At 48.3% G+C, this 24532-nt stretch overlaps 3 protein-coding genes across 5 annotated transcripts in view; 2 read left to right on the top strand and 1 right to left on the bottom strand.

The window, feature by feature from the left end:
* Positions 1 to 6931, top strand: part of SLC26A8 (solute carrier family 26 member 8) — an 85385-nt gene extending 78454 nt beyond the window's left edge. For all 3 annotated transcript variants that reach the window (XM_058663987.1, XM_058664001.1, XM_058663993.1), the window contains one exon: positions 6914 to 6931. In XM_058663987.1, coding sequence (XP_058519970.1) covers position 6914 — 1 coding nt within the window. In that variant the 3' untranslated portion in view covers positions 6915 to 6931. The remainder of the gene's footprint in view (positions 1 to 6913) is intronic.
* Positions 6932 to 10498: 3567 nt separating this feature from the next.
* Positions 10499 to 24532, top strand: part of SRPK1 (SRSF protein kinase 1) — a 57203-nt gene continuing 43169 nt past the window's right edge. Inside the window, 2 exon segments of the mRNA XM_058664006.1 lie at positions 10499 to 10627; positions 10630 to 11084. Of these exon segments, the coding sequence (XP_058519989.1) occupies positions 10514 to 10627; positions 10630 to 11084 (569 nt within the window). The 5' untranslated portion in view covers positions 10499 to 10513.
* On the bottom strand, positions 23572 to 24327 carry LOC101524886 (ferritin light chain-like). Its single transcript, XM_036494169.2, has one exon. It carries the CDS (start codon positions 24129 to 24131, stop codon positions 23595 to 23597), a length of 537 nt encoding a protein of 178 aa, XP_036350062.2. The 5' UTR covers positions 24132 to 24327; the 3' UTR covers positions 23572 to 23594.

Consider the following 24532-nt stretch of genomic DNA (forward strand, 5'->3'; position numbering starts at 1 on the left):
TCCCAGGCCACAAGCAGGGAGCTGGATGGGAAGTGGAGCTGCCGGGATTAGAACTGGCGTCCATATGGGATCCCGGTGCGTTCAAGGCGAGGACTTTAGCCACTAGGCCACGACGCCGGGCCCAATCACTTTGCATTTTTAAAAAAAGACTTATTTATTTTTTAAGATAGTTCTAGGGCCTAGAACGATGACTCAATGGCTAAATCCTTACCTTGCAAGTACTGGAATCCCATGTGGGCACCGATTTGTGTTCTAGTTGCTCCACTTCCAATCCAGCTCCCTGCTTGTGGCCTGGGAAAGCAGTTGAGGACGGCCCAAAGCTTTGGGACCCTGCACCCACATGAGACCTGGAGAAACTCCTGGCTCCTGGCTCCTCTGAGGCTCCCACATGTGTGCAGGTCCCAAGGCTTTGGGCTGTCCTCTGCTGCTTTCGCAGGCCACAGGCAGGGAACTGGTTGGGCAGCGGGGCCCAGGATTAGAACAGGCGCCCATATGGGATCCTGGCGTGTTCGAGACTTTAGCTACAAATCTACGTCACCGGGCCCATTAAATACATTTTTAAACCCAGCTTCTCTTTTTGCACTGTTTGGAATGCCCATACTTTTCTATTTGGCCTTTCAATAGTGTCAGTTCATTCTTGAATACTTTTTTTAGCTTGATCTAGCTCTGTTTCCAGCTTTTTGGTTGTTTCCCCATTGTGACAAGATTCTGAGATTCTTCTGCCTCCTTCATTCTATTATTGAGACGTTCCACAGAATTCTAAATTTGCTCTATTGTGTTCTTCATTTCAATAATTTGGCTTGATTTTGTTTCAGTGTTGCTATTTCCTGTGTAACATATTCCTTAAATTCTTGCATGTGCTTCTAGTTGTTGATAAGCTTTATAGGAAGTGTTCTGAGGGTCAGGTGCGTAACCTAGTGGCTAAAATCCTCACCTTGCACATGCCAGGATTCCATATGGGTGCAGGTTCTAAACCCGGCAGCCCTGTTTCCCATCCAGCTCTCTGCTTGTGGTCTGGGAAAACAGTCAAGGACGGCCCAAACCCTGCACTCATGTGGGAGACCTGGAAAAGGAAGCTCCTGGTTCCTGGCTTCTGATGGGCATAGCTCCGGCCATTGTGGCCACTTGGGGAATGAATCATGGTATGAAACATCTTCCTCTCTGTCTCTCCTTCCCTCTGTATATCTGACTTTCTAATACAAATAAATCTTAAAAAAAAAAAAAAGAAGTGTTTTGAATTCTGTGTCCCCCATTTTCTCGATGTCTTCCTCAGTTAACTCTGAGGTTAGCAAACGCTTTTGCTCCTTTGCAGAGGAGTCTTCAGTAATATTCATTGTGCCTTTGTCTCTTCTTTTTCTCTTGGTCATTTTATTCGGTTAGCAGATTCTTTTCCTTGGGACAGGTTTCTAAGCTGTGTCATCCACAGGTCTGCAATTTGATTGTACTTATTTTGGTTAGTACACGATTCTTTGTTTGCAGTCACTACTGCCACTCCCCCCCAGCGAGTTTCAGATCTGGGCTCTTATATTAGACTTCCACCATGGTCTCTGTAACCTCAGCTCCTGACTCAGCAGCCCACCTCCTGTGATCCCATGCTGTTGTTGCACCGTTGTCTGTACAACACCGTTGTCTCTCTCACTTCTGGTTCACCAAAAATAAATAAATTTTACAAAAAAAAAAAAAAAAGGAAAGAAAGTGATATATAGAGAGAGTAATACCTTCCATCTGCTTGTTAACGTCCCAAATGGCTGCAACAGTTGGGGCTATGCCAGGCTAAAGCCAGGAGCTGTGTACTTCTAGGTCTCCCACAAAGATACAGGGGCCCAAAGACTTGGGACACCTTCTGCTGCTTTCCCAGGCCATAAGCAGCGAGCTAGATTGGAAGTGGAGTTCCTGGGAATCAAACTAGTGCCCAAATGGTAAGTCAGCATTGCAGGTGGCAACTTCACCTGCTACAGCACAGCACTGACACAGAGCTTGGGCTCTATGCTCTTTATTTCATTTTATTGCCTAGTGTCCTGTCAAAACTTCAAGTACAATACTGAATGGGAGTGGCAAGAGTCGATGTCCTTATCTCGTTCCTGATCTCAGGAGGAAGCCAAAGCACCAAGTCTTTCATCATTAAATATGAGAGCAGTGGGTGTTGCATAAGTTCCCCTTATCAGGTTAAGGAAGTTCCCATCTATTTCTAGTCTGTTGAGTGTCGTGCATGAGGGTGGCTTTCAAAAAATATTCTGGCAGGTATGGGAGTAGAATATGGGAGCAGAACGTTCCTTGGATGCTCTGTCCCTGCTATCCCCAGCACCCAAAGCAGTAGCTGCACAGAGACAGGGCCCAACAAATATTCATGGAACAATGTGTCTTTCACCAGAGCCCCCGGCTCGTTATACTCCAGCAATGTTAGGCTGCTTATGGTCCCCTGCCTACCATGATAAGCTTCCCTTCCTCCCTCTGTGTGCTGCTGATGGTGGCTGCTCAGGTGCCATCTCCTTGTCCCTACTCCTCCTCTGCAACCCTGCGCTCAGTCGGCCTCTTTTTTGTGCTCCCATGGTCCCTTCTACTTCTGCCACTATATGTGATAAAAATAACTGGATTCATTTACATATTTATATGTGTGTATAATACATGTAAATATATGGATAGATGATGTAGTGTGTAATGCCCCAGTTCCACAGCCCACCTGCCCAGATTTAAGACCTTCTGTCTTTTCCTAGTTTGGGTGATCTTGGTTGTTGCTTCAGCTTCCTCATCTGTCAAAGAGGTGATACTAACAGCAACTATATCATGGCCAAATGCTTTGGGTACTGCCATCCACATGGGGACAGATGGAGCTCCAGGCTCCTGGCTTCACCTGGCCCAGCACCAGCTGCTGTGGGCATTCGGAAAGTGAACCAACGGATGATGGACGATCTCCCTTCATGCATCTCTCAGTCTCTCTTTCAAATAAGATGAACATAAAAACATAAAAAGTGTTCCTTAATCTTAAAAAATAATAATAGTAGCCTGTCTCACAGTTTGGGAGCTGAGAGCTAGCAGTATCTAGTAAACAATAATTATGATGTAAGAGTCAGCTATTACATCCCACAGAGCGAGATCTATGGCTTTGTTTTGGTTTTTTTGGTTTTCGTTTTGTTTTGTTTCTTCTCTGCTCCTCACAGTCCTTAGCCCAATGTCTAGTGTATGCAGGTCTGCAAGGAGGGTGAGCATGGGGGGAAAGCAGTGCATGACAGAAGAGGAAAAGATTCTACAGGGAGACAACACAACACAAGTGTGTGAGCCATGCTGTCCATTTCCATAGATTTCCTAAATTGATTTCCCTCTGACCTTGAGCCTGCCAAACTAGAGAACTTTAATCCCAGCTATTGTAAAGCTCCTCTCTCAAGAGTCAGGAGGGAGCCTGGGAATTTCACCCGCTGTTCAGAAAGCAGCGGGAAGACTCCTCAGGCCATCATTATCAATCCCTAAAGCCTGTAATCTCTGACACAGACCCCTGATGTCCCTGTGTGGCAACTCAAGCCGGGCTGTAGAACTTAAGCATTCCCCTAGTGACTGACTTCTAGATGGCTTCTACTTTTACTTTTAAAAACTTATTTTTTAAATGCAAAAAACAAAAACAAAACGAACTTCTCTTTATTTATTTGAAAGGCATAGGAAGCAACAGATTTACTCTCCAAATGATCACAACAAATAGGGCTGAGCCAGGCCAAAGCCAGGAGCCTGGAACTACAATATGGTTGCCCACATGGGGAGCAGGGATCCAAGAACTTGGGCTACCTTTTTTTTTAATATTTATTTTTATTGGAAAGGCAGATTTACAAAGAGGAGAAATAGAAAGATAATTCATCTGGTGGCCTCCCACACGGGTGCAGAGTCTCAAGGCTTTGAACCATACTTTCCTAGGTCACAAGCAGGGAGCTAGATGGGAAATGGGTTTGCCGGAGCATGAACCAGTGCCCACATTGGATCCCAGTGCTTGCAGGGTGAGAATTAGCCAACTGAACCATCGTGCCATCTTCTGCTGCCTTCTCAGGCACATTACTAGGAAGCTAGATCAGAAGCAGAGCAGCTGAGATACAAACTAGTACTCCAAGTGGCAGGTTAACCTGTACCATAATGCTAGCACCCTGTATTTTTTTTAAAGTTAGCATTTATAGATGTGAATCTACAAAAAGAAAAAAAATGGGGGTAGGCACAGGTGAGTTGGCAGAGTTCCTTAGTGACACCCTGTGCAACTCAAGCTCCCATCAGCAATCTCCATGCTAGCAGCAATGAGCAGTCTCACCAGAAAGTGACTATAACCAAGTAGTTCAGAAGAGTGAGACAACGCAACCTCACCGCACAAATAGTTCCTAAGTAAAACTCATTTCTGATCATATTCATGGCCTGAGTGGCGCATGCGGCTGCACAACAAAACACAAGGGAGACTGTCTCTGGTTGCCTACTGGTCACTGTGAGGGCACGGAGACCGGGCTCTGACATCATGCCCTCCTTGAGGAAATCTTCCATGGTCAAAGCGACCCAGGCCTGGCTCCAGCCATCCTGGGCATTTGTGGAGTGAGCCAGCAAACAGAACACACACATTGTCTCTCTCTCTCTTCCTCCCTCCAACCTGCCTGTGAGTGTCTCGTTTTATCTCTGCTTTTTAAACTTTTACAAAATATATTCAAAGAGGCCAGAGTTGTAAGCTTAGCAGGAACAACTACAGCCTGTGCTGCAGTGGCCCGTGTCCCAGCTGTTGCACTTGTCATCCAGCTCCCTGCTTGGGCAAGCCGTAGAGGATGACTCAAGTGCTTGGGTCCCTGTACTTGTGTGGGAGACCCAGGTGAAGCTCCTTTAGCCTGGCTTACTCCTGGATGCTGCGGTCATTTGGGGAGTGAACTAACAGATGGAAGATTCTCTCTTTCTCCCTCAATCCGTAATGTGGCCTTTCAAATAAATAACATAAATCTTGGGCCTGGCGTGATAGCATAGCTGTTAAAGCCGTTGCCTTAAAAGTGCTGGGATCTCATATGGGCACTGGTTCTAATCTCGGCGGCCCTGCATCCCAACCAGCTCCCTGCTTGTGGCCTGGGAAAGCAGCTGAGGATGGCCCAAAGCCTTGGGATCCTGCACCCATGTATGAGACCTGGAAGAAGCTCCTGGCTCCTGGGTTCGGATTGGCACAGCTCAAGCCTTTGCCGCCACTTGGGGAGTGAACCATCGCACGGAAGTTCTGTCTCTCCTCCTCTCTGTATAACTGCCTTTATTCTTTATATACATACATATATATCTGCATACATACACATAGTCAAAGAATTTACAGAGCTGGTCAGCGAATTTGTTTTGCTCCTTTCTACCAATAAACCTTTGACAAAGGTGGCAGAGGGAAGGTAAGTCCTCACACCATCCAGCTGTTCTGACAGGCAACACTCGCAAGCTAAGAGCGCTGGGGACTGGGCATGATAAGTTTAAGGTACCAGCAGCACCTTCTTGCCTCCCTAGAATACATGCAGGGCCCCGCCTGCCTTCAAAGTCACCAGTATGAACTTCCCCATCCTTGCAGAGGTGCCTCCCTCCCCACCCCAACATGCCATGCCTTGACTCTGTTCTACACCCCAGCTACAACCCAGCACAGTCTCCTGGGAAAGCCGCAGTGCAGATCTCCAAGTAGCTACATTCCCTCAGCCTCTCGGGACATCAGGTGACTCCAGAGGCAGCCGCTCCAGCTGCTTTGGGTGTAGCCACCACCCAGACAGGCTGCACTGGGTGCCGGGTGTTCTCTGTCTGGCCCTGCTGACCCGTTCTCCTTGGCCAAGTCCTGAGCTGGAGTCAGTGATGAGGAGAAGTCCCTGATGAGACACCAGAAGACGGCCACCTCCCAGGACAGCAGAGCAGCTTCTCCTTCCGCCCTCGGAACCAACCCACTCTGCCACACCAGGAGTTAGCCTGGTGGCCTCCGGGATATCGCCTGAGCCAACCCAGGTTGTCATGTTCTGCTCTGGCAGTCCTAGCACATGAGTATAAGCTGCAGGATCTGGGGACATCTCCCGTCCTATCGCCGAGGAGTGGTGCATGCTCCCCTCCGCCCTGCATCCCTCTGCCTTATCTTATGCGTTTCTCTCGCTCTGTCCACACCTCCGACTCTCCCTGCAACCCCCTTCATTTAACCTTTTGAGTGTGCCTTGACAGCCAGGCCCAGCACATGGTGATATATTCCCCACAGACGTCCCCAAACGTTCACAGATGGGCTTCTCCAAGCATGAAGAATGCAAACATCCTCAGAGGATCTCAAAGGTGCTTGAAAGAAAGTCCACACAGTCCCACATTCTCCTGCCATTCATTTCAACTCCCAGGACCTGGGGGAAATCCTAAGTGGACAGGCTACCAGGATTTAAAAAAAAAAACGAAATGTTGGGGAAAAACACTGCAGTTTGTGTCAAAACAGGGAATGTTGGCTTGAAAGAAGCATGTGTCTTCAAATCTAGGGAATCTAGATTTCACAAATGTCAGAGGGGCTGGGGCTGTGCTATAGCAGGCTTCACGAGCAGCAGTTCACACCCTGGCTGCTGCACCTCTGTTCCAGCTCCCTGCCAACGGCCTGGGAAGGCAGTGGAGGACGGCCCAAAGCCTTGGGTCTCAGCTCCAACTCCGACCATTGCGGCATATGGGGAGTGAACCAGCAGATCTTCATGTTTCTCTTTCTCTATATAATGCTGCCTTTCAAATAAAATAAATCTTTTTTTTTTTTTTCAAATGTCAAAGAGGCATTGGAAAAGATTCCAGGGCATTCTTAAAAGATAACATAGTATAAGAAAAGCTTTTTTAAAATTAAATTGACACTACCCATGAGCATCTTGAAGCATGAGGATTTGAATAATTTTGCTTTTATTTTTTAAGATATACATATATATATATATATTTATTAGAAAGTCAGGTATACGGAGAAGAGACAGAAAGGAAGAGCTTCCATCCGCTGATTCACTCCCCAAGGGGCCACAGTGGCTGGAGCGGAACCAATTCAAAGCCAGGAGCCCAGAGCTTCTTCCAGGTCTCCCACACAGGTGCAGGGTTCCAAGGCTTTGGGCCGTCCTCCTCCACTGCTTTCCCAGGCCACAAGCAGGGAGCTGGATGGGAAGTGGAGCTGCTGGGATTAGAATCGGCATCCATACGGGATCCCAGCACATGCAAGGTAAGGACTTTAACCACTAGGCTACCGCGCCAGGCCCAATAATTCTGCTTTTTAAAAAGGACATGCAGCAAATACAAACTGTGTGTGAGGGATAAACATTAAAGAAGAGTTACCACTTAGTATAAAAGATTTATTTATTTAATTGAAAGGCAGATTTACAGTTGGGTGGGGCAGGGAGGTAGAGAGATCTTCCATCAGCTGGTTCATTCCCGACATGCCTCCCACAGGTGGGGGGCTGCCATCCGGGTCTCCCATAGGCTTACAGGGACTTAAGCACTTGGGTCATCAACTTCTGCTTTCCCAGGAAAGCATTAGCAGGAAGCTGGATAGGCAGTGGAATAGGATTCAAACCTGCTCCCCAACACGGAATGCAGCACCCCAAGCTGCGTCTTCACCAGCTACACCACAGCCTCTGCTCCACTGAAGCGATTTTAAAGTGACATTAGAGGAAGACACATCCAAAAAAGGGGTGGCTTTAGAACAAAGGAAAGGAACCAACTCCTTGAACAATTACAGAGATCTTAAGAAGTGGAGAGCCGAGCAGGACTGGAGAATGGAGAAACACTATTTTTTAAAGGAAATGGTCAATTTTCGGAACTTGGTCCAGCGCACTTACTCCTGCCTCTGGAAGAATCCTCCTGAGTTACCAGAAGGATGGTGTGAAGCTCTTTAAGAGAGAAGCGACAGAAACTCAGGGTCAGGATTGGCAGGCTGAGTCTCCCCAGGCTGAACACATGTTCCCCGTGCTGGGATTCCAGCACAGCTTCCCTCTTGGGGTGTTCTCTCTCCCTGCCATTCCTCATTGTCTGCAGAAAATGTATTCTTTTACTAACAAAGACCTGAGCACCTACTATGTGTTGGATGTTGTAGACACTGGGAAACACCCAGGGAAACTTAGGATTACTCTCGCAGGGCAGGATAGACCGGGGATTCTCCCTCCTGGCTGTCGGCTGATTCCTGTCTTTCCTAAAACATCTGCACTTGTCCTGAGCAAGCCAGTCCTCAGGACCCAGGGCTTCACCACCTGCCCCAACCCCCCTCCTGCTGTCGGGTACAGAGGGCAGGAAGAAACTGGGCCGGGTCCTCACTTGGCCAACAGGCACTGTCCTCTTTCACAAGACGCCCAGAAATGCTAACATTCAGGTTCCAGGGACCAGATGTTAATTATCTGCCTGTCAAATTCCAAACAACCCACCCCACCCACGACTTCACCCCTTGGGTCATTAGCAGCCTCAGCCCCCCCACCCACAGGTCTCCACACCTTTGTGCTCCAAGGGCTCCTTCAGGAAGGCCTGCCCTGTCCTTCCCCGCCCAGGGAAATTCCACACATTTCGCAAGCCTCAGGTCACAGGTTGCCTCCTCCCTGCCTGGGCTCCTTTGGCCCAGGCAGTCCCATCCAAGTACCCCATAATTGATTTGTGCCGTCCTGTCGCACTCTTGGCCTCACCATTCAGTGGACAGACGACCTATCTGCCTTCACTGATGAAGTCCCTCCTTTCTAGAGTCGGGGCGGGGAACCTGCATGGGTTCAATATGACCCTTGAAATCATGTGGTCTGACTGCCAAGACAACTGCAGGCAGGACCTGAAATGCAACGAATCCAGAGCAGGCGCATCTTCAAGCAGATCCTTCTGTATGGCCTGCAGATGATGCTAGAAAAAGACCCAAAGGGTTCTTTTGCAGGAAGAGAGCCTCAGCTTTGTTTTATAGCAATGGTCTGTGACGCTACCACCCTGCCCAGCTGCAGCACCCTACAACATGGGTGGGCAAGTGAAGCAATGAGTGAAATGATGAAATGGTTGAGAAAAAAAAAATCTAAAGAATACTGTGTGATGCGCAACTTACACACAGTTCCGAGTTCGGTGCCTGGAGTGGAGGCCATGGCTCAACAGGCTAATCTTCTACCTTGTGGTGCTGGCAGCCCATATAGGCACAGGTTCATGTCCCAGTTGCTCCAATTCTGATCAAGCTCTCTGCTATGGCTTAGGAAAGCAGAGGATGGCCCAAGTCCTTGAGACTCTGCACCCATGTGGAAGATCCGGAAGAGGTTCCTGGCCCCTGACTTTGGAAGGCTCAGCTCCAGCCATTACAGACATTTGGGGAGTTAACCAGTAGATGTAAGATCTTTCTGTCTCTCCTATCTGTAAATCTGCCTTTCCAATAAAAATGAAAATTAAAAAAATAATAATCAGTTTCAAGGTCCGTACATCTTTATAGGAATGCCGACAACCTACAGTTTCCAGGACTGCCTTTAAGTTCCAATAAGAGTCAATTAATTGAGAAAGGCATCCTCTATTGTGGTTGGACTCCTGCCCCCATAGGGCAGGATTGAGTTCCTGGTTTGAGCCCGTGGTGTGGGCACTGGGGAAGTGAACCAGCATATAGGAGCTCTCCCCAACAATGAAAAACAAACAATAACAACTGTAGGAGGACATTGTGACCCTAGAAGGTCAGTGAGCACAGGATTACAGTTGGTTGGATAATATTTGGAGAATAACCAAATGGCTACCTTTTGTATACCTTATTGGGTATCATTTGCATAAGAACAGTTGAGTGGAGAGTATGTATATGAGAATATACAAGACAAAAGAGTTCCAAACAAAAGCTTTGATGGTTTTGTTGATGAGCTCAATACTTCCTCCCTTATCCTATATGGCCCTCAGTGTATAAAGTTTGATGTCTCTAATAAACTACGGCTTTGACCATCAGTCAGGATCCACGTCCACCAAATCCATCGCTGCCGGACAGCGACAAACAACAATAAAAAAATACGTGCCTACCGTTCCTGCTTTTACAGCCCACGTGAGGCTAGAAAAGACCCAAAGACTGGTTTCCTAACCCCCCCACCTATTCTCCTTACATAGTTATCTGAAGCCTCAGAATAGCTGGGGGAGGGAACTGGGACGTGCCCAATTAGCCCATTTTAAAGACCAGAAAAGCGAGGCAGATCCCAGCTGACTGAGGAGCTTCTGACTCAGCACGCAAGGAGCCCGCCAAGGCTCGCTCCACCTTCTCTACGCAGCTACCTCGGGACGAACAAAGCCGAACGAGCCGGGCCAAGTTTCCAAGCTCGCGTCCCCAACCGGCCCAGGGCGCGGCCTCTCGGCGGCATCCCGCCTGCCCTCCGCCCTCGCCCGCTTCCGGGGCTCCTTCCCACCACCACACTCCCACCCCCACGCCCCGCGCGCAGGTGGTAGGCTCCGCGCCCAGTGCGCAGGCGTCCGGCGCCGTCAGGGGCGGGGCCTGCCGGGGGCGGGACGTACGCGGGCTCGCTTTTGGGGCCGCGGCGGGAGCCGGAGTCGCTGCCCTCCAGTGCGCAGGCGCCTGGCGGTTACCGGTCTCGCCATGGAGCGGAAAGGTGAGCGGTGGAGCGGCCTCCGCCACGAGGGGCAACGGCTACCGGGGCGAGGTCCGAGTCCGCAGCGCTGGGAGCTCGGCCTCACTGCCGCCGGCCGCTGCCGCCCGGCGTGCGGCGCCCCTGCGCGGAGGTGGCGCCGCCCCTCACCCCCCGCCAGCTCTGGGGTCCGCGCCCCTCAGCCCCGGCGTCCTCCGGCGCCAGCCGTCACTGCCCCTTGTTCCCGGCCGGGCCCGCTCGCGCCTTGGGGCCGCTGCTGCAGGGCCCGGCCCAGGGCGGGCGAGGCCGACCCCCGAGGCGGCCCGAGCCCCCTCCGGCGCATCCCGCCTGGGCGCTGCTGTGCGCCCCGTGGGCCGCCCGCCCCCAGACCGAGCGCCTCGCCGAAGCCGCCCTCCGGCAGGCCCCGCGGTCGGGCCTGGCGCCCCTGCTGGGTCTCCAGCCTCACCTGGGTCGCCTGCTCTCCTCCACACTCGCCCTTCATCCATCCCTCTCTCCTGCAGTGCTTGCGCTCCAGGCCCGCAAGAAAAGGACCAAGGCCAAGAAGGACAAAGCGCAAAGGAAGTGAGTCTTTTGCTGGTAAACCCCCTCAAGCCCCCAACTCTGCTGGATTCCGTCCAGGCACCTCTGCTCCTCCAGAGTTCCGGGTCTTGACCTCGTGCGCCCGGGTGGGAGCACCTGGCGGTGGCCGACACCGCCCCCAGGGCGGCCCCGGGGTTGCAGAGGGTGTGGGGGGCGTGCAGGCGGGGGTCGCCCTCTGCAGGCAGCCCAGGTGCCGGGCTGCTGGGGTGGGACCTGAGCCGGCCCGGTGCCTTCCGCCGCGGCTCGCTCCTCCAGCCCGGGTCCCGGTGGAGCTGGGAGAGCCGCCTCGCTCCGTCTGCCAACGCTGCCCTCCCGCTCTCCTGACTTAACCTGCCTGCCGGTGTCTGAGCACACCGACCTGGTTCCGTAGGGCTTCGAGGACGTTTCTTGAGCGGGTTTAGCGTCTTTATTTTGGGTCCCGCCGCGGCAGGCTGCGGAGCATGGAGTTACCCTCAGCCCGCCCCACCCCCTTCGCTCTCAGAGTTAGTTAACTTGCTGAGGCTGCGGGCCGAGGGACCACCCTGCGCACGCTCGGTGTGCGTTGCAGTGTGCGTTGCGCTCGCTCTCCTCTCTTTCTCTTTCTCAACCTCAACCCCGGGCGGAACGCAGATGCCCCGCTGCACTGGGCATCACCGTACTGGTCGCAGTGTGCTTGAGCCTTTCCTCCCTTTGGGCCACCTTCGGCCAGCCAGCGTCGGGGATTCTGCTCGGTGTGTGGAGCGAGCGCCCGCAAGTGCAGTGTCCTGCCCGCGGGGATGCAGAATGGGGGTTGATAGCAGCCTGGTGCACGCTGCTGCCAGCGAGAGCTTCAGCAAGTGAGGCTTAGCCTTACAGACAGACAGATGTAGGGCTTGTACCGGCGTTCCGCGGTCCAGGGAGTGTCGTGGACAGCGGCTCTGGATGCCAGTTTGCATAAAAAAAAAATAGATTGTTGCTCTACTTCCTAAGCAGATGCATTGTCATCCCGGCAGGTCTAGTGTTGGAGCTGTTATGGTAGGACACGTTTCAGAGGCCTCGCCCTAGCTTCCACCCCGCGCTGGCAATACTAGACAGCTGTGAGGCTCCCTGTTGTTTGCGTAGAGTAGGTAATAACTTGTCAATAGAATGAAAGTGTTTGGTGACCTCACCTCTTGCTCCATTTTCTACTCTCTATCTTAGGAAATTTCTTATTTTGCAAGTGCCTGGTTGCCAAGGCGTGCGTGTGTGCGCGCGCGCGCGCCCACGCTTACCTTCTGACCATCCTTTGATTGATTGGATTAAGGAAGTGGTGAGGAACTAACCTGGTTATAGTATGCTGTAGGAATGAAAATGTCACTTGTTTCTGTGCCTTAGTTTGGTTATTCCTTCTAGAATATGGATGTGATATGGATGTGTTATAACTTAACATTTTGAATTGACAAAAGAGATGGTCTTTTTTTTTAAATTATTCACTGTATTTTTAGAAGTCCTGTTCTCCTGCATCACATTCCCTGGTCTCTCCGACTGCTTGGAAATTGAGCTTTTCTTTAGCTTAAATCAAGCTATGAATTGGTGGGTGACTGTCGGGCTAATTTTAATTTTCTGTACCATGTGTTTTATTTCTCAAGTCAGGTGTACTTTGTGATATCTGTTGCTCCTCTCTTCACTGCTCTGGGTAACTCTGCGTTATTTGTGCTCTTAATTATGTCATACTGCAAACTCCGAGTGTGGATTACAGGTAATCCCTTGACTTGGTCCTTGGCAGAAGGTGCTTTTTGTTCTGTCTTCAGTTGATACATGTTTCTTTGTAATTTTCCATGTCTTTCTCCTTCTGTTTGTTTTTTTCAGCCTCTTTGTTGTAAGTAGCTGGAATAGCTAATTGGTTAGGTTGGTTGGACATGCTGTGTCTGTAGTCAAGCCTCCCCTGGCCCAGGTCAGGCTCCTGCCTGAGCCTTGCTGGTCTTAGGGTGTCTTTAAAGGCAAGCTACTGCTCTCACAAATCTTAGGGAAGTGGTCTGAGGAGGAAGCTTGAGGTAGTCTGGTCTTGAAGGAAGACCTATCTAGTTTTGAATTCTGGTTTTACTGCTTTTTTAGTATGACAGCTGGACAAATTAGTAAAGGAAGCAATTATCTAATGGTGCAAAAACAAAAATACTCAAATGAAAAGTTTTAGAAAATTTTGGAAATATTAGCAGTAGCTGGCATGACCTTGTAATGTAATTGTAGTGTGGTACAGATGGACAGGATATTCAGTCTCTTTCATTCTGTGGATCTTAGAACTAGGGCCCACACACAGGAGATAATATTTCTAGGGTCATGGGGCTGGATGCAGCAAAACTTTTGTTAGAACCCAGGGCTCCTGTTTTCCTGTACTGTGTGGTTTTGTTTGGTTGATTGTTTTGTTTGAAAGACAAAATTATTGAGAGAGAGATCTTAACTGCACCACTTCCCACACGACCACAACAATCCAAAAGAGCGCTGGTCCAAAGCCGAGAGCCAGGAGCCACCTCTGGGTCTCCTGTGTGGGTACAAGGGCCCAAGCACTAAACCATTCTCTGCTGCTTTTCCAGGTCATAAGCAGAGAGCAGGGTTAGAAGTGTGGAGCAGCCAGAACCAGAACTCACACCCAGAAGGGATGCTGGCACCTCTGGTGGAGGCTTGCAGCACGGCACTGGCCCCCCAGTGCTGTGTTTGAGTTCTTTTTTATTATTTTATTTTATTTTTTTAAGATTTATTTTTTTTATTATTACAAAGTCAGATATGCAGAGAGGAGGAGAGACAGAGGAAGATCTTCCGTCCGATGACTCACACCCCACGTGAGCTGCAATGGCCAGTGCTGTGCCAATCCAAAGCCAGGAGCCAGGAACCTCCTCCAGGTCTCCCACACAGGTGCAGAATCCCAAAGCATTGTGCCATCCTCAACTGCTTTCCCAGGCCACAAGCAGGGAGCTGGATGGGAAATGGAGCTGCTGGGATTAGATCCGGCGCCCATATGGGATCCCAGCGGGTTCAAGGCGAGGACTTCAGCCACTAGGCCATACTGCCGGGCCCTTGAGTTCTTTTTTAAAGAGTTGTTTATTTGAAAAAATTTCTGAGAGAGGGAGAGGCAATTCTATCCACTGTGTGACTCCCAGATGGCATTAACAGGTACGACTGGGCCAGTCTGAAGTCGAGCTTCATCCCAGGAGTCTCCCACTTGGGTGGCAGGGCCATCTTATGTTGCTTTTCTCAGTAGCATCCATCGCACACCTGGATAGCAAGTGGAGTTGCCAGAGATTTGAACCATTTCCTGAATGGGATGCTGGCATTACAAGCAGCAGCATTGCCCACTGTTGGAAGATCCTTTTTCATGTCACCTTTTCAGACATTATGCTTTTATTTACTAGCATTTTCTAGTTGCTGGTAATCCCCATTCCACTCAGCATGTGAAGGTTTGTTAGGTTACTCTCCTAGAGATCCCGGGAACGGTCTGACGGACACTAAAGCCACGTTAAACCACCCTTAGAAATTATTTACTGATGCATCATTTTAAAGAATTTTAATCAGTACTGTCAGTTTTCTCTGGAAAAAGCCAGCCCGTTTAACCGCTATTCATTGGACACATAGTTTTTGCACTTGGTCTTAGCCGAAAAGGCCAAGAAGTGCTAGACAGTTTTTAAACATCTACCATGTTCCAAGCACTATCTTCTATCTCTGGGATACTGCAATGAAGGAAAAAACAAATACTTGCCTGCCTGGGAATTTTATTTTCCTTGGAAGGGGCACAGCATGAGCAATAGACTACCAGGGGTAAGGAAACTACCTGATTGACTGGTTGACAGAGTGAAGGACCCTGAGAGCAGTTGCCAGGCGGAGTGAGGGGAACCGTGTTGTGACGGTTGGAGGGCAGGGCAGTCAGAGTGGGTATTCCCTGTTCTCTGTGGAGACGAGGGCTCCGTAATACCAGTTGAGAAATGCTTTCAAATCTGATCATATGAGTCTCTTGTCTTTAAATTCAGGGTTTTTATTAATCCATTTTATTGAATCCTGGGAACTCTTTGTTACAATATGCTGTTGGGAAGCGTTTTTTTTTTTTTTTTTTTTTACAGATTTTATTTTTATTACAAAGTCAGATATACAGAGAGGAGGAGAGACAGAAAGGAAGATCTTCCCAAGTGAGCCGCAACGGGCCGCTGCGCGCCAATCCGATGCCGGGAACCAGGAACATATTCCAGGTCTCCCACACGGGTGCAGTGTCCCAATGCATTGTGCCATCCTCAACTGCTTTCCCAGGCCACAAGCAGGGAGCTGGATGGGAAGTGGAGCTGCCGGGATTAGAACCGGCGCCCATATGGGATCCCAGCGGGTTCAAGGCGAGGACTTTAGCTGCTAGGCCACGATGCCGGGCCCGGGAAGCGTATTTGTATTTTCTGAGCTTCTTTTCAGATTCCCTGTATAAGGGGTGTGTTTGTCACATCAGTTAAAACTATTTGGGATGCCACCAGTCACATCAGAGTGCCCAGATCAACTCCCAACTCCGCTTGGGGCTTCCTGTTACCTGCTAATGGGCACCCTGGAAGGCCTGCTGGCCATGGCTGAAGAACATGGGTCCCTCCATCTGTGGGGGAGACCTGGACTGAGTTCCCTGCTCCTGGCTTGCACCAGGCCTGGCCCTGGCTGTGGTGGGCTTTTGGGAAGTGTACTAGGGCCTGAAGGCCTCTGTAGCACTCTTTGTGTTTCTGCCTTTCAAATAACTTCTTTTTTTTTTTAAGATTTATTTATTTCCACTGGAAAGTCAGATATACAGAGAGGAAGATCTTGCTTCTGATGATGTAGTCTCACTCCCCAAGTGACTGCAATACTCAGAGCTGAGCCAATCAGAAGCCAGGAGCCAGGAACTTCCTCCAAGTCTCCCATGTGGGTGCAGAATCCCAAGGATTTGGGCCGTCCTTGACTGCTTTCCCAGGCAACAAACAGGGAGCTGGATGGGAAGTGGAGCTGCCAGGACTAGAACCGGCGCTCATATGGGATTCGGCGCTTTCAAGGTGAGGACTTTACCCGCTAAGCCAGGCCCTCGAATAACTTTTTTAAAATTTTATTTGTAGTTGTTTTTGATGTAAATTGATCCTTAATGTGACTACGTTGTGTTTTCCTTTTAAAATTTTTAGTGTCAGCTATTATATACTTTATATATGATTACATTTTTAAATGTGTGATTCCATTTAAAGATTTATGTATTTTTATTACAAAGTCAGATATACAGAGAGAGGAGGAGAGACAGAAAGGAAGATCTTCTGTCCGATGATTCACTCCCCAAGTGAGCCGCAACGGGCCAGTGCTGTGCCGATCCGATGCCAGGAACCTGGAACCTCTTCCAGGTCTCCCACGCGGGTGTAGGGTCCCAATGCATTGGGCCGTCCTCGACTGCTTTCCCAGGCCACAAGCAGGGAGCTGGGTGGGAAGTGGAGCAGCTGGGATTAGAACCGGCACGCATATGGGATCCCGGTGCGTTCAAGGCGAGGACTTCAGCCACTAGGCCACGACGCCGGGCCCGTGATTCCATTTAAAAATGCATTTCTAGAACTGCTGTTAAATATTTTCTTCTATTCCTCAGTAAGTTTATATATTGGTTTTAAGTTAGTGTTTGTACTACACTAAACCCAGATCGAGACCCCAGTTTGCAAAATTACCATGTTCTATGTCCACTACAGTAGCCTAGTGGCTAAAGGAAGGGAAGGAGGGAGGGATCCCACCTTGCACGTGCCCCGGGATCCCATATGGGCTATGGTTCTAATCCCGCAGCCCCACTTCCCATCCAGCTCCCTGCTTGTGGCCTGGGAAAGCAGTCAAGGATGGCCCAATGCTTTGGGATTCTGCACCTGTGTGGGAGACCTGGAAGAGGTTCCTGGTTTCTGATGGGCAGAGCTTTGGCCATTGTGGCCACTTGGGGTGTGAGTCATCAGATGGAAGACTTCCTCTCTGTCTCTCCTCCTCTCTGTATATCTGACTTTGCAATAAAAATAAATAAATCTTTTTAAAAAAAGACCATGTTCTTTGGATTTCCTAAAACGAGCAACTTGCTCAGGTGTTAATGAGTAAGCCCGTGAGTGCCTAGGAGTTTCCTTACGAAAAGTGAAGAAAGGGCAGATCTGCAGTCATCCTAGCCCCTGTGGAATAACTGGCCGGTTTTCTCACCAGCAGAACTCATGCTCTTCCAATCTTTCCCCCACTCTGCCAGTTTGGGAACTGAGTTCATTTTTGTGCTGACTACTATATAGTTTTTTAATGCTTCTCTTACTGTAAATGAACTCCAGGCAAGTTTAAAAATTCAGTTAATTTGTTTTATTTCAAAGAACTTACTCGGCAGAGTGACAGTGAAGGAGAGACAGATTTCGTAAGTCCCCCACAGGCTTTCGCCAGGGTTGGGCCAGGTTGCATCTGGCGGTCACGGCGAATGGCAGGGGTCCATGGACTGGCATCATACACTGCCTTCCCAAGAGTGATCCAGCAGGGAGCTGGATCGGAAGAGGAGCAGATGGGACTTCAACCAGCACTCCTGTATGCAATGCCAGCGTGACAGGTGGTGGCTTAAAGTGCTGTGCCACAAGAAGCATTTATTTAGCTGTATGTGTAATTTCTGATTTGATTTAGCATTTTATCAGTTTTGAAAGACAACATTTTTATGTACCACTAAGAAAAAAGACTGTCAATTAAACTGACACACCGTTGGTTCTTTGAGATATGTCTACATTTTGGGAGATGTTAAATGGTCAAAGGCATTCATTTTTGGAGCCGTGAGATGAGGTAATTCCAGTGATGTGTGGAATTGGCAGCATTTTTGTTTTTTAGAAAGCTGTTTTGTGGAAAAGTTCAAGTGTACAGAATTAACAAACTGTGCGTACCTCAGCAGTTTAACCCTGGCCAGTGTTTTTCATCTTCGTTTTCTCTCCCCATTTCCCTTTCCCCTGTTTTAAAGCAAATCCCAGGCATCCTGACAAATGCACTTTTAATGTTCAAAACCACAATGTTTTTTTTAAGTTCTTAGATTAAATACCCAGTGTTGAGTTTCCCTGCCAGTTTGGACCAGGGTCTGTGAACTACTTACCTGCCCTTGTTGTAGGTTCCCTCCAGGTCTGTTCACTGTGGTTCTCCATGGTTCTTTTTCATGCTCATTTTGGTTTTGCCACTTCATAGGCGGTGATCTGTTCTTCCACCAGGAGGCTGCTGTCTGGTTTTCTCTTGTTGAGGATTGGTGACTGTTGAGCATTGCAGTCCATCAGTTTATTTTAAGATTTCAGATCAACTGTTCTGTTATTGCTTAAGTGTTGACTTCAGTACTACTACAGAGAAACCTTTCCTGGTCCCTTTGGCCACCCAGAGAGGGACAGGTTATAGAGTTGGATTCCTAGCATTCTCTAAAAGGACCAGTAAGGATTTGATCATAAACCCACAGATTTGAACATTAGTAGTTTAATCTGTTGAGATTGGATTTCCTCCCTATAGTTTTACAGAATGTAATTTATATACTGTAAAATTCACCTGTATCAAGCCTTTGATGGTTTTTAGTATGTTCACTTTTACAGTCATCATCATTAATAGTATGAGGATGTTTTCATTTCTGCAAAAGAAACCCTGTAGCCATCAGCACTCATTCCTCGTGGCTTCCTCCCAAACCCTCCAACCCCAGGCAGCCCCTAATCTCTCACTGTGGATTTGCTTGTGCAGGACAGGTCATATAAATGGACTCACACAATAAGAGGGCTTTTTTACTTGATGTGATGTTTTCAGTATGCATGATGCATATGGCACATAATGGTGTTATTTGTATTGTTCTATTTTTAGCCAGTTGTATTCTCTTTCAAATGAATCCGGTAACATAACATCTTTGGTGGCTCTTTGGCTGTCTGGTATGACACAGTACCTAAACTGTACCCCAGACCAGGAGCTAGCTCTTTCTCCAAGAAGTCTTCGTGAGAAATAGTGTTTGAAGATACATCCCAGATCTGAGTCAGTCATTGTGCCGTAGACTTCCTTTTCTGGGTTTATAGTTAGGAAGTAAATTGTTTTTTGGTTTTTTTTCCTTTAAAAAACTCATGTTGTACTTAAAAGTCAAAATATGGAACTAAGGAACTTTTAATTTCATTCTGGGTTGGGACTGTGGCTCAATAGGCTAATCCTCCATGTACAGGTGCCAACATTCTCTGAGAACCAGTCTGTGCCCTGGCTGTTCTACTTCCTATTCATCTCCCTGCTTATGACCCTGTACCCACATGGGAGACCCAAAGGAGGTTCCTGCCTTTGAGTCAGCTCATATACAGATATTGTGACCATTTGGAATGTGAACCAACAAATAGAGGATCTTTCTGTCAATCTGCCTTTCAAATAAAAAATGAACCTTTATAATAGTTTCTTTCATTCTGTGTCATTCTGCCGTTATAAACTAAAACTCCCACGTTCTCAACAGCTTCTACTTACTTTCTTTTCCCTTCATTATAATACACACAGGCCACAGAATGACAGTGCCAGACGTTTCATCAACAACATGACTGCTAAGGAAAGCTAGCAATTGTTTTTCCTAAGATGTATTTCCAAGGGGTGTAGAGTCAATTACTGAGTTTTATAGTTAAAGGGACCAGTTACTGTCTATAATTATATTACCACCAGGTTACACAGATTTCTTTGTTTGACTATTTAATTTATTTTTTTAACCTCACCTTTGACTTTTTAAAGGTTTCAGATCTTGTAGAATTATTTGGGTCATCTGTGTTTAAAGCTTAAAATGAATACTTTTGTAATTTGTGATTGTGTTGGTTTCTTAGAATAGAATGGTGGTATAATAGTCTAAACCTCAGCCTGCCATGCTGGCATCCTCTACGGGTACCTGCTCTACTTTGAATCTTGCTCACTGCTTGTGGCTTGGGAAGGCAGTGGAGGATGGGCCGAGTCCTTTGACCACTGCACCCATGTCGGAGACCCAAAAGAAGCTCCTGACTTTGGTTTGGCTAGGACTTTCTCTGTTCTTTTCTCTCTAACTGTACCTTTAAAATAAAACTAAAATGTTTTTTGAATTTTAATTTAAAAAATTACATGTATTAATGAAAAGAGAGAATAGGGCCTATGAAACATGCCCTGAGTTTGACAAGAGTGGTGATTATTAGAATGTGTGGAGTAGATGTCCTCCTTTGCATCTAAAAAGAGAAGACTTCTTGGCTCTTGCTGGTTATCTTATAATAACATGTATACGTCTAGAGAATTTTTCAGAAAAGCTAGAAATCTTTAATCCTCATGACTAATGTTCGAAACTTTTTTAGCATTGTGAACAAAGTTAAGGGCCTGCAGTTTATAGTCTGTATTTAAAGAGTCTTCAGGATTGAAGATTGGACATAAAGTAGACCTGTTGTCTCAGGCTATCCCTCCCAAGTGACTGCATAATGAGGGTGCAAGAAAATTGAAATCCATGCGTAGTTTATTTTCCATGAACTTTTAGAAATACCATTGTGTGTGTGTGTGTGTGTGTGTGTGTGACATCTAGTTTGGAGTACAGTCGGCTTGGAGATCAGGAATGGGTTATTTATTGATTTAATATTTATTTATTTATTTGAAATGCAGAATTACATGGAGAAAGGAGGAGAGACAGATCTTTCATCTGCTGGTTTACTCCCTAAGTGGCCACAATGGCTAGGGCTGGCCCAAGAAGTTTCTTCCATGTGAAGGTCTCCATGTGAGTGGGCCGTCTTGCTCTGCTTTCATAGGCAGGGAGTTGGATTGAAAGTGGAGCAGCTAGGACTCATACGGTGCCGTTAAGAGATCCTGGTATCTCAGGTGGCTGTTTACCTGCTACATCACAATGCCAACACCTCAAACTCAGCTCCAGTTTAGACTTTTTTCGTAATAGATTGATGTTATTTTTGATGATGTTTACGTAGTTGAGAAGGATGTATGTCCATGTGAACCACCAGCTAGGGTGGGAAGAGTCAAAGAATGGGTGAAAATGATTGAGGCAGCTGCCATTCCTTAATATCCTTTCTGTATCTGGGGGAAGAGGAAAGAGAATGGGAGAAAGCTGCTCCCAGAAGCCTAACTGCACCAGTACCCGAGGATGTGGGATGGTCACTCAGTGTCATCCTCTGGGTCCCAGTATGGAGTGGGTTCCAAGGGTGGTTTTGATAGTTCTGAGATGTTGTTTATTCTATTGCTCTGAGGTTGAGGGAATCCCTTCAGGATCCATTGGCTGACATAGTCCACCTTAGAGTCTCCACTCACCCAGATATCTGCTGTCAAAGATCAGCCAGGAGAGCTGTCCAATTTATTCTGTCCTCCATGGTAGTAGATGTCCTCTGCAGGCTCAATGTCATGTCTCCCATGTGCATCTGGGTATGCCATTCACTGCACGGGCTTTAGCCACTGAGAAGGCCCAGTTATTGCACATACACTCCAGGGTCAGACCACAGATCCTGTGATTTTCCCCGTGGTTAGAATTTTGAGTCCAGTGGTCCAGTTGGAAGTTCATGAAAGAAACCTCACCTGAGGTGACCCCAGTCTGACGCCTGTGAGTACGGGGTCCCGCTCAGTCCATCGCCCATATTGGCCTGTATACATGCTGGTGGTTAGTCCCATGGTCAGTTCTATCCCTTACCCCATCTTGTATGCAAACCAGTGGATGTGGCCCAGCCCAACCCTGCCCATCACTCTCAAGCATACTAGCAGAAATTGCAGCCCATTTGGAGCAACCCAAAAAAATCCCTACAAGGCCTTGCTCCAGCTCTGGTTCCTGCATATGTATGTGCAGCAGACTGGTCCAGTGGTCCCACATTCCATTCAGCTCTCGTACACTTAAATGGTTGCTGCAGCCTAATGCAGCCTGACCAACCCCACTATCCGGCGCACACTTATGTCAGTGGGTGCCACCACCTGTCCAGCCAGGTCCACCCCTCAGCCCTGGTTTCCATGCTCACTAGTGGGTGCTGTATCCTATCAGGGGGTACCCAGCAGGAGGGCTCCTGTAGTTCCCTCATTGGACTCAGCCCTCTCCCGACCCTCACCATAGGTCTTTGGGTGCTGGTGGCCCAGACTGGCATGGTCTGCCTCACCTTGATATTTGCCAGTGCATACTGCAGTCTGGCTCAGCCCAAACCTGCACCCCACCCTCATCCCCCAGGTCCGGCTCATGCTGGCGGGTGCTGCAGCCTAGCTAGCTTGGCCAACGCCCAGACCCAGCCTGTCCTGCACCCGTCCTGGTTCGCACATATGCCAGTGGTGGAACTGACCCAGTCCAGTTTAGACTTTCTCAAAACTTATTTCCATTTTTATTTGAAAGGCAAAGAGATCTTCCATCTTCTGGTTTACTCCTCACATGTTAACCAGGATTGGGCTAGGTCAGAGCAGCGCCCAGAACTCCTTTTCAGTTTCCACAAGGTTGGCAGCAGCCTCAGTACTTTTACAGTCACCTGCTGCCTTTGCAGGGTGTGCATTAGCAGGAAGCTGCATTGGAAGCATACTAGCTGGGGCTTGAACTAGGCAATCCAGTGTAGGCTGTGGATCTCCCAGGCAGCCCTTAACCACTGCAGTAAAACGCCCGCTGCTCCAGTTTAGAATTTAGTTGAGAAACAGATTACTGTAACGTCTTGTTTTCAAGTTAAGTTCAGATAAAATTAGATAATGTAAGGGATTATATCATTTTACAGAAGTGTCAGGGAAAGTATATATGGAAAAGGTAGTGGGAGAAAGTTAGCATTTATTGAGTTCCATTTGTGTGTAGGTGCTAGAACTTAAATTAGTATCTTGTTAAATCTTTGCATCAGATGTAAGTGTGACACTCTCAAGTGAGGACAGGACAGCTAGGACAGTCTCTTCTCACGGAGCTCTTGCTCTCCACTAGCCGTCTGCCATAGTAACTGCTAAGTGGCAAGTCTAAAATCAGCATCTTTTATAGGAGACTGGGAGGGAAAATCTGATTAAGACCTCCTTTCCTGGTTTTTAGATAGACATTTTCTCTTTTTGAGTGTTTTTCTATCTCCAGATGGTCCTTTCAAAAGGCCATCGGTCATACTGGATTGGAGCTTGTCCTAATAACCCCATTTTCGTTTGATGCTTTAGAACTTGCCTTCAACTCCACTCATGCTCTGAGGCACTGGAGGTTGGGATTCTGAGTTGCTTTTGGAGAGGGTCATAATTTAAGCCCATCACACAAGCCCAGGAGGACATTTCTCTGCATTAGGAGATCCTACATTTCCCCGTCCCCCAAAGCAGAAAAGGGTAGCAGCTATAAGTAACATTTCTAAGGTGCTTTTTCCAGTCAGCGTTTAGTCTGTTTTTTGAAACTCTAACTTAAGCATTTGTAAGACCCAGTGCACATGGTTTTCTTTCTTTTTTTTTTTTTAAGTTGCAGCAAAACTCTTTTATTTCCATTTGGTCCACGGTTTAAGAGAGGGCTCTGGGGGCTGTTAACAAGCTGCCTAGTGGCTGGAGGGGATGGTTAGACACAAATTGGGATATCAGACATGCAGGCGATTCCGCCCCCCACCACCCCCCCATGGCTGCTGGGCTCTGCCGCCCCTAGTCGTGCTTCAGAGTGAGCCTTTCAAAGAGGTGCTCACTCAGGCCAGCCTGGGCTCCCTGGGGGTTGGCCACTCTGCGGATGTTGGTCAGGTGGTCACCCATCTGCTTGAGGAGTTTGACCTCCTCTTCGAGGAAGTGGTTCTCCAGAAAGTCACAGAGATGAGGGTCTGTGTGGGCAGAACCCAAGGCGTGCAGTTCCAGAAGGGCCTGGTTCAGGTTCTTCTCCAGACCCAAGGCGGCTTCCAAGGCATCCTGGGTTTTGCGCCACTCATCTTGGGGCGGCTTCTGCACACCTTGGAACAGGGCGTGGCCGCCACGTTGGTTTTGCATCTTCAAAAGATGCTCGGCGCCCTCACGCTTTTCATCTGCCAGCTCGTCGAAGAAGTGGCCCCCACCCTCCAGAGCCACATCATTGCGATCGAAATAGTAGCCCAGAGAGAGGTAGGTGTAGGAGGCCCGCAGGTGCCGATTGACCAGGCGGTTGACGGCAGCCTCTACCTCGGTGGAATAATTCTGACGAATCTGGGAGGTCATGGTTGTTCGGCAATCAAGGAGATGACCCCAAAAAACGGTGTTGGAGGAGGTGGAGATGGCCGACAAGTGGTCCCGGAGGCTGTAAACTGGAGGAGATATGGGAAGACGGTCGAAGTCGGTGAAAGAGAGTCCCCTGGGCCTGTTCCATTCAAACACTGTTGAAGCAAGACACAGGTCCGCGAGTCTCCCGGCGCGTCGCTGCACATGGTTTTCAAAGAAATTCCTCTTAAATTTCAGTATTATTTGTGGAACCACCATACGAGTCATTCTAGATTAAATTCCAGGGTCTCTTAACCTCCTTTCTCTTGTGTCACAACTCGGTAAAGTAGCATGAGCTCACTCAGTCCCCTTACCCTGCTTAATTCTTGCCTGTAGCCTTTGCACATCCTAATATTATAGGC

Source organism: Ochotona princeps, chromosome 1 (genome assembly GCF_030435755.1).
Source record: "Ochotona princeps isolate mOchPri1 chromosome 1, mOchPri1.hap1, whole genome shotgun sequence".
In the NCBI taxonomy this organism is placed as follows: Eukaryota; Metazoa; Chordata; class Mammalia; order Lagomorpha; family Ochotonidae; genus Ochotona; species Ochotona princeps.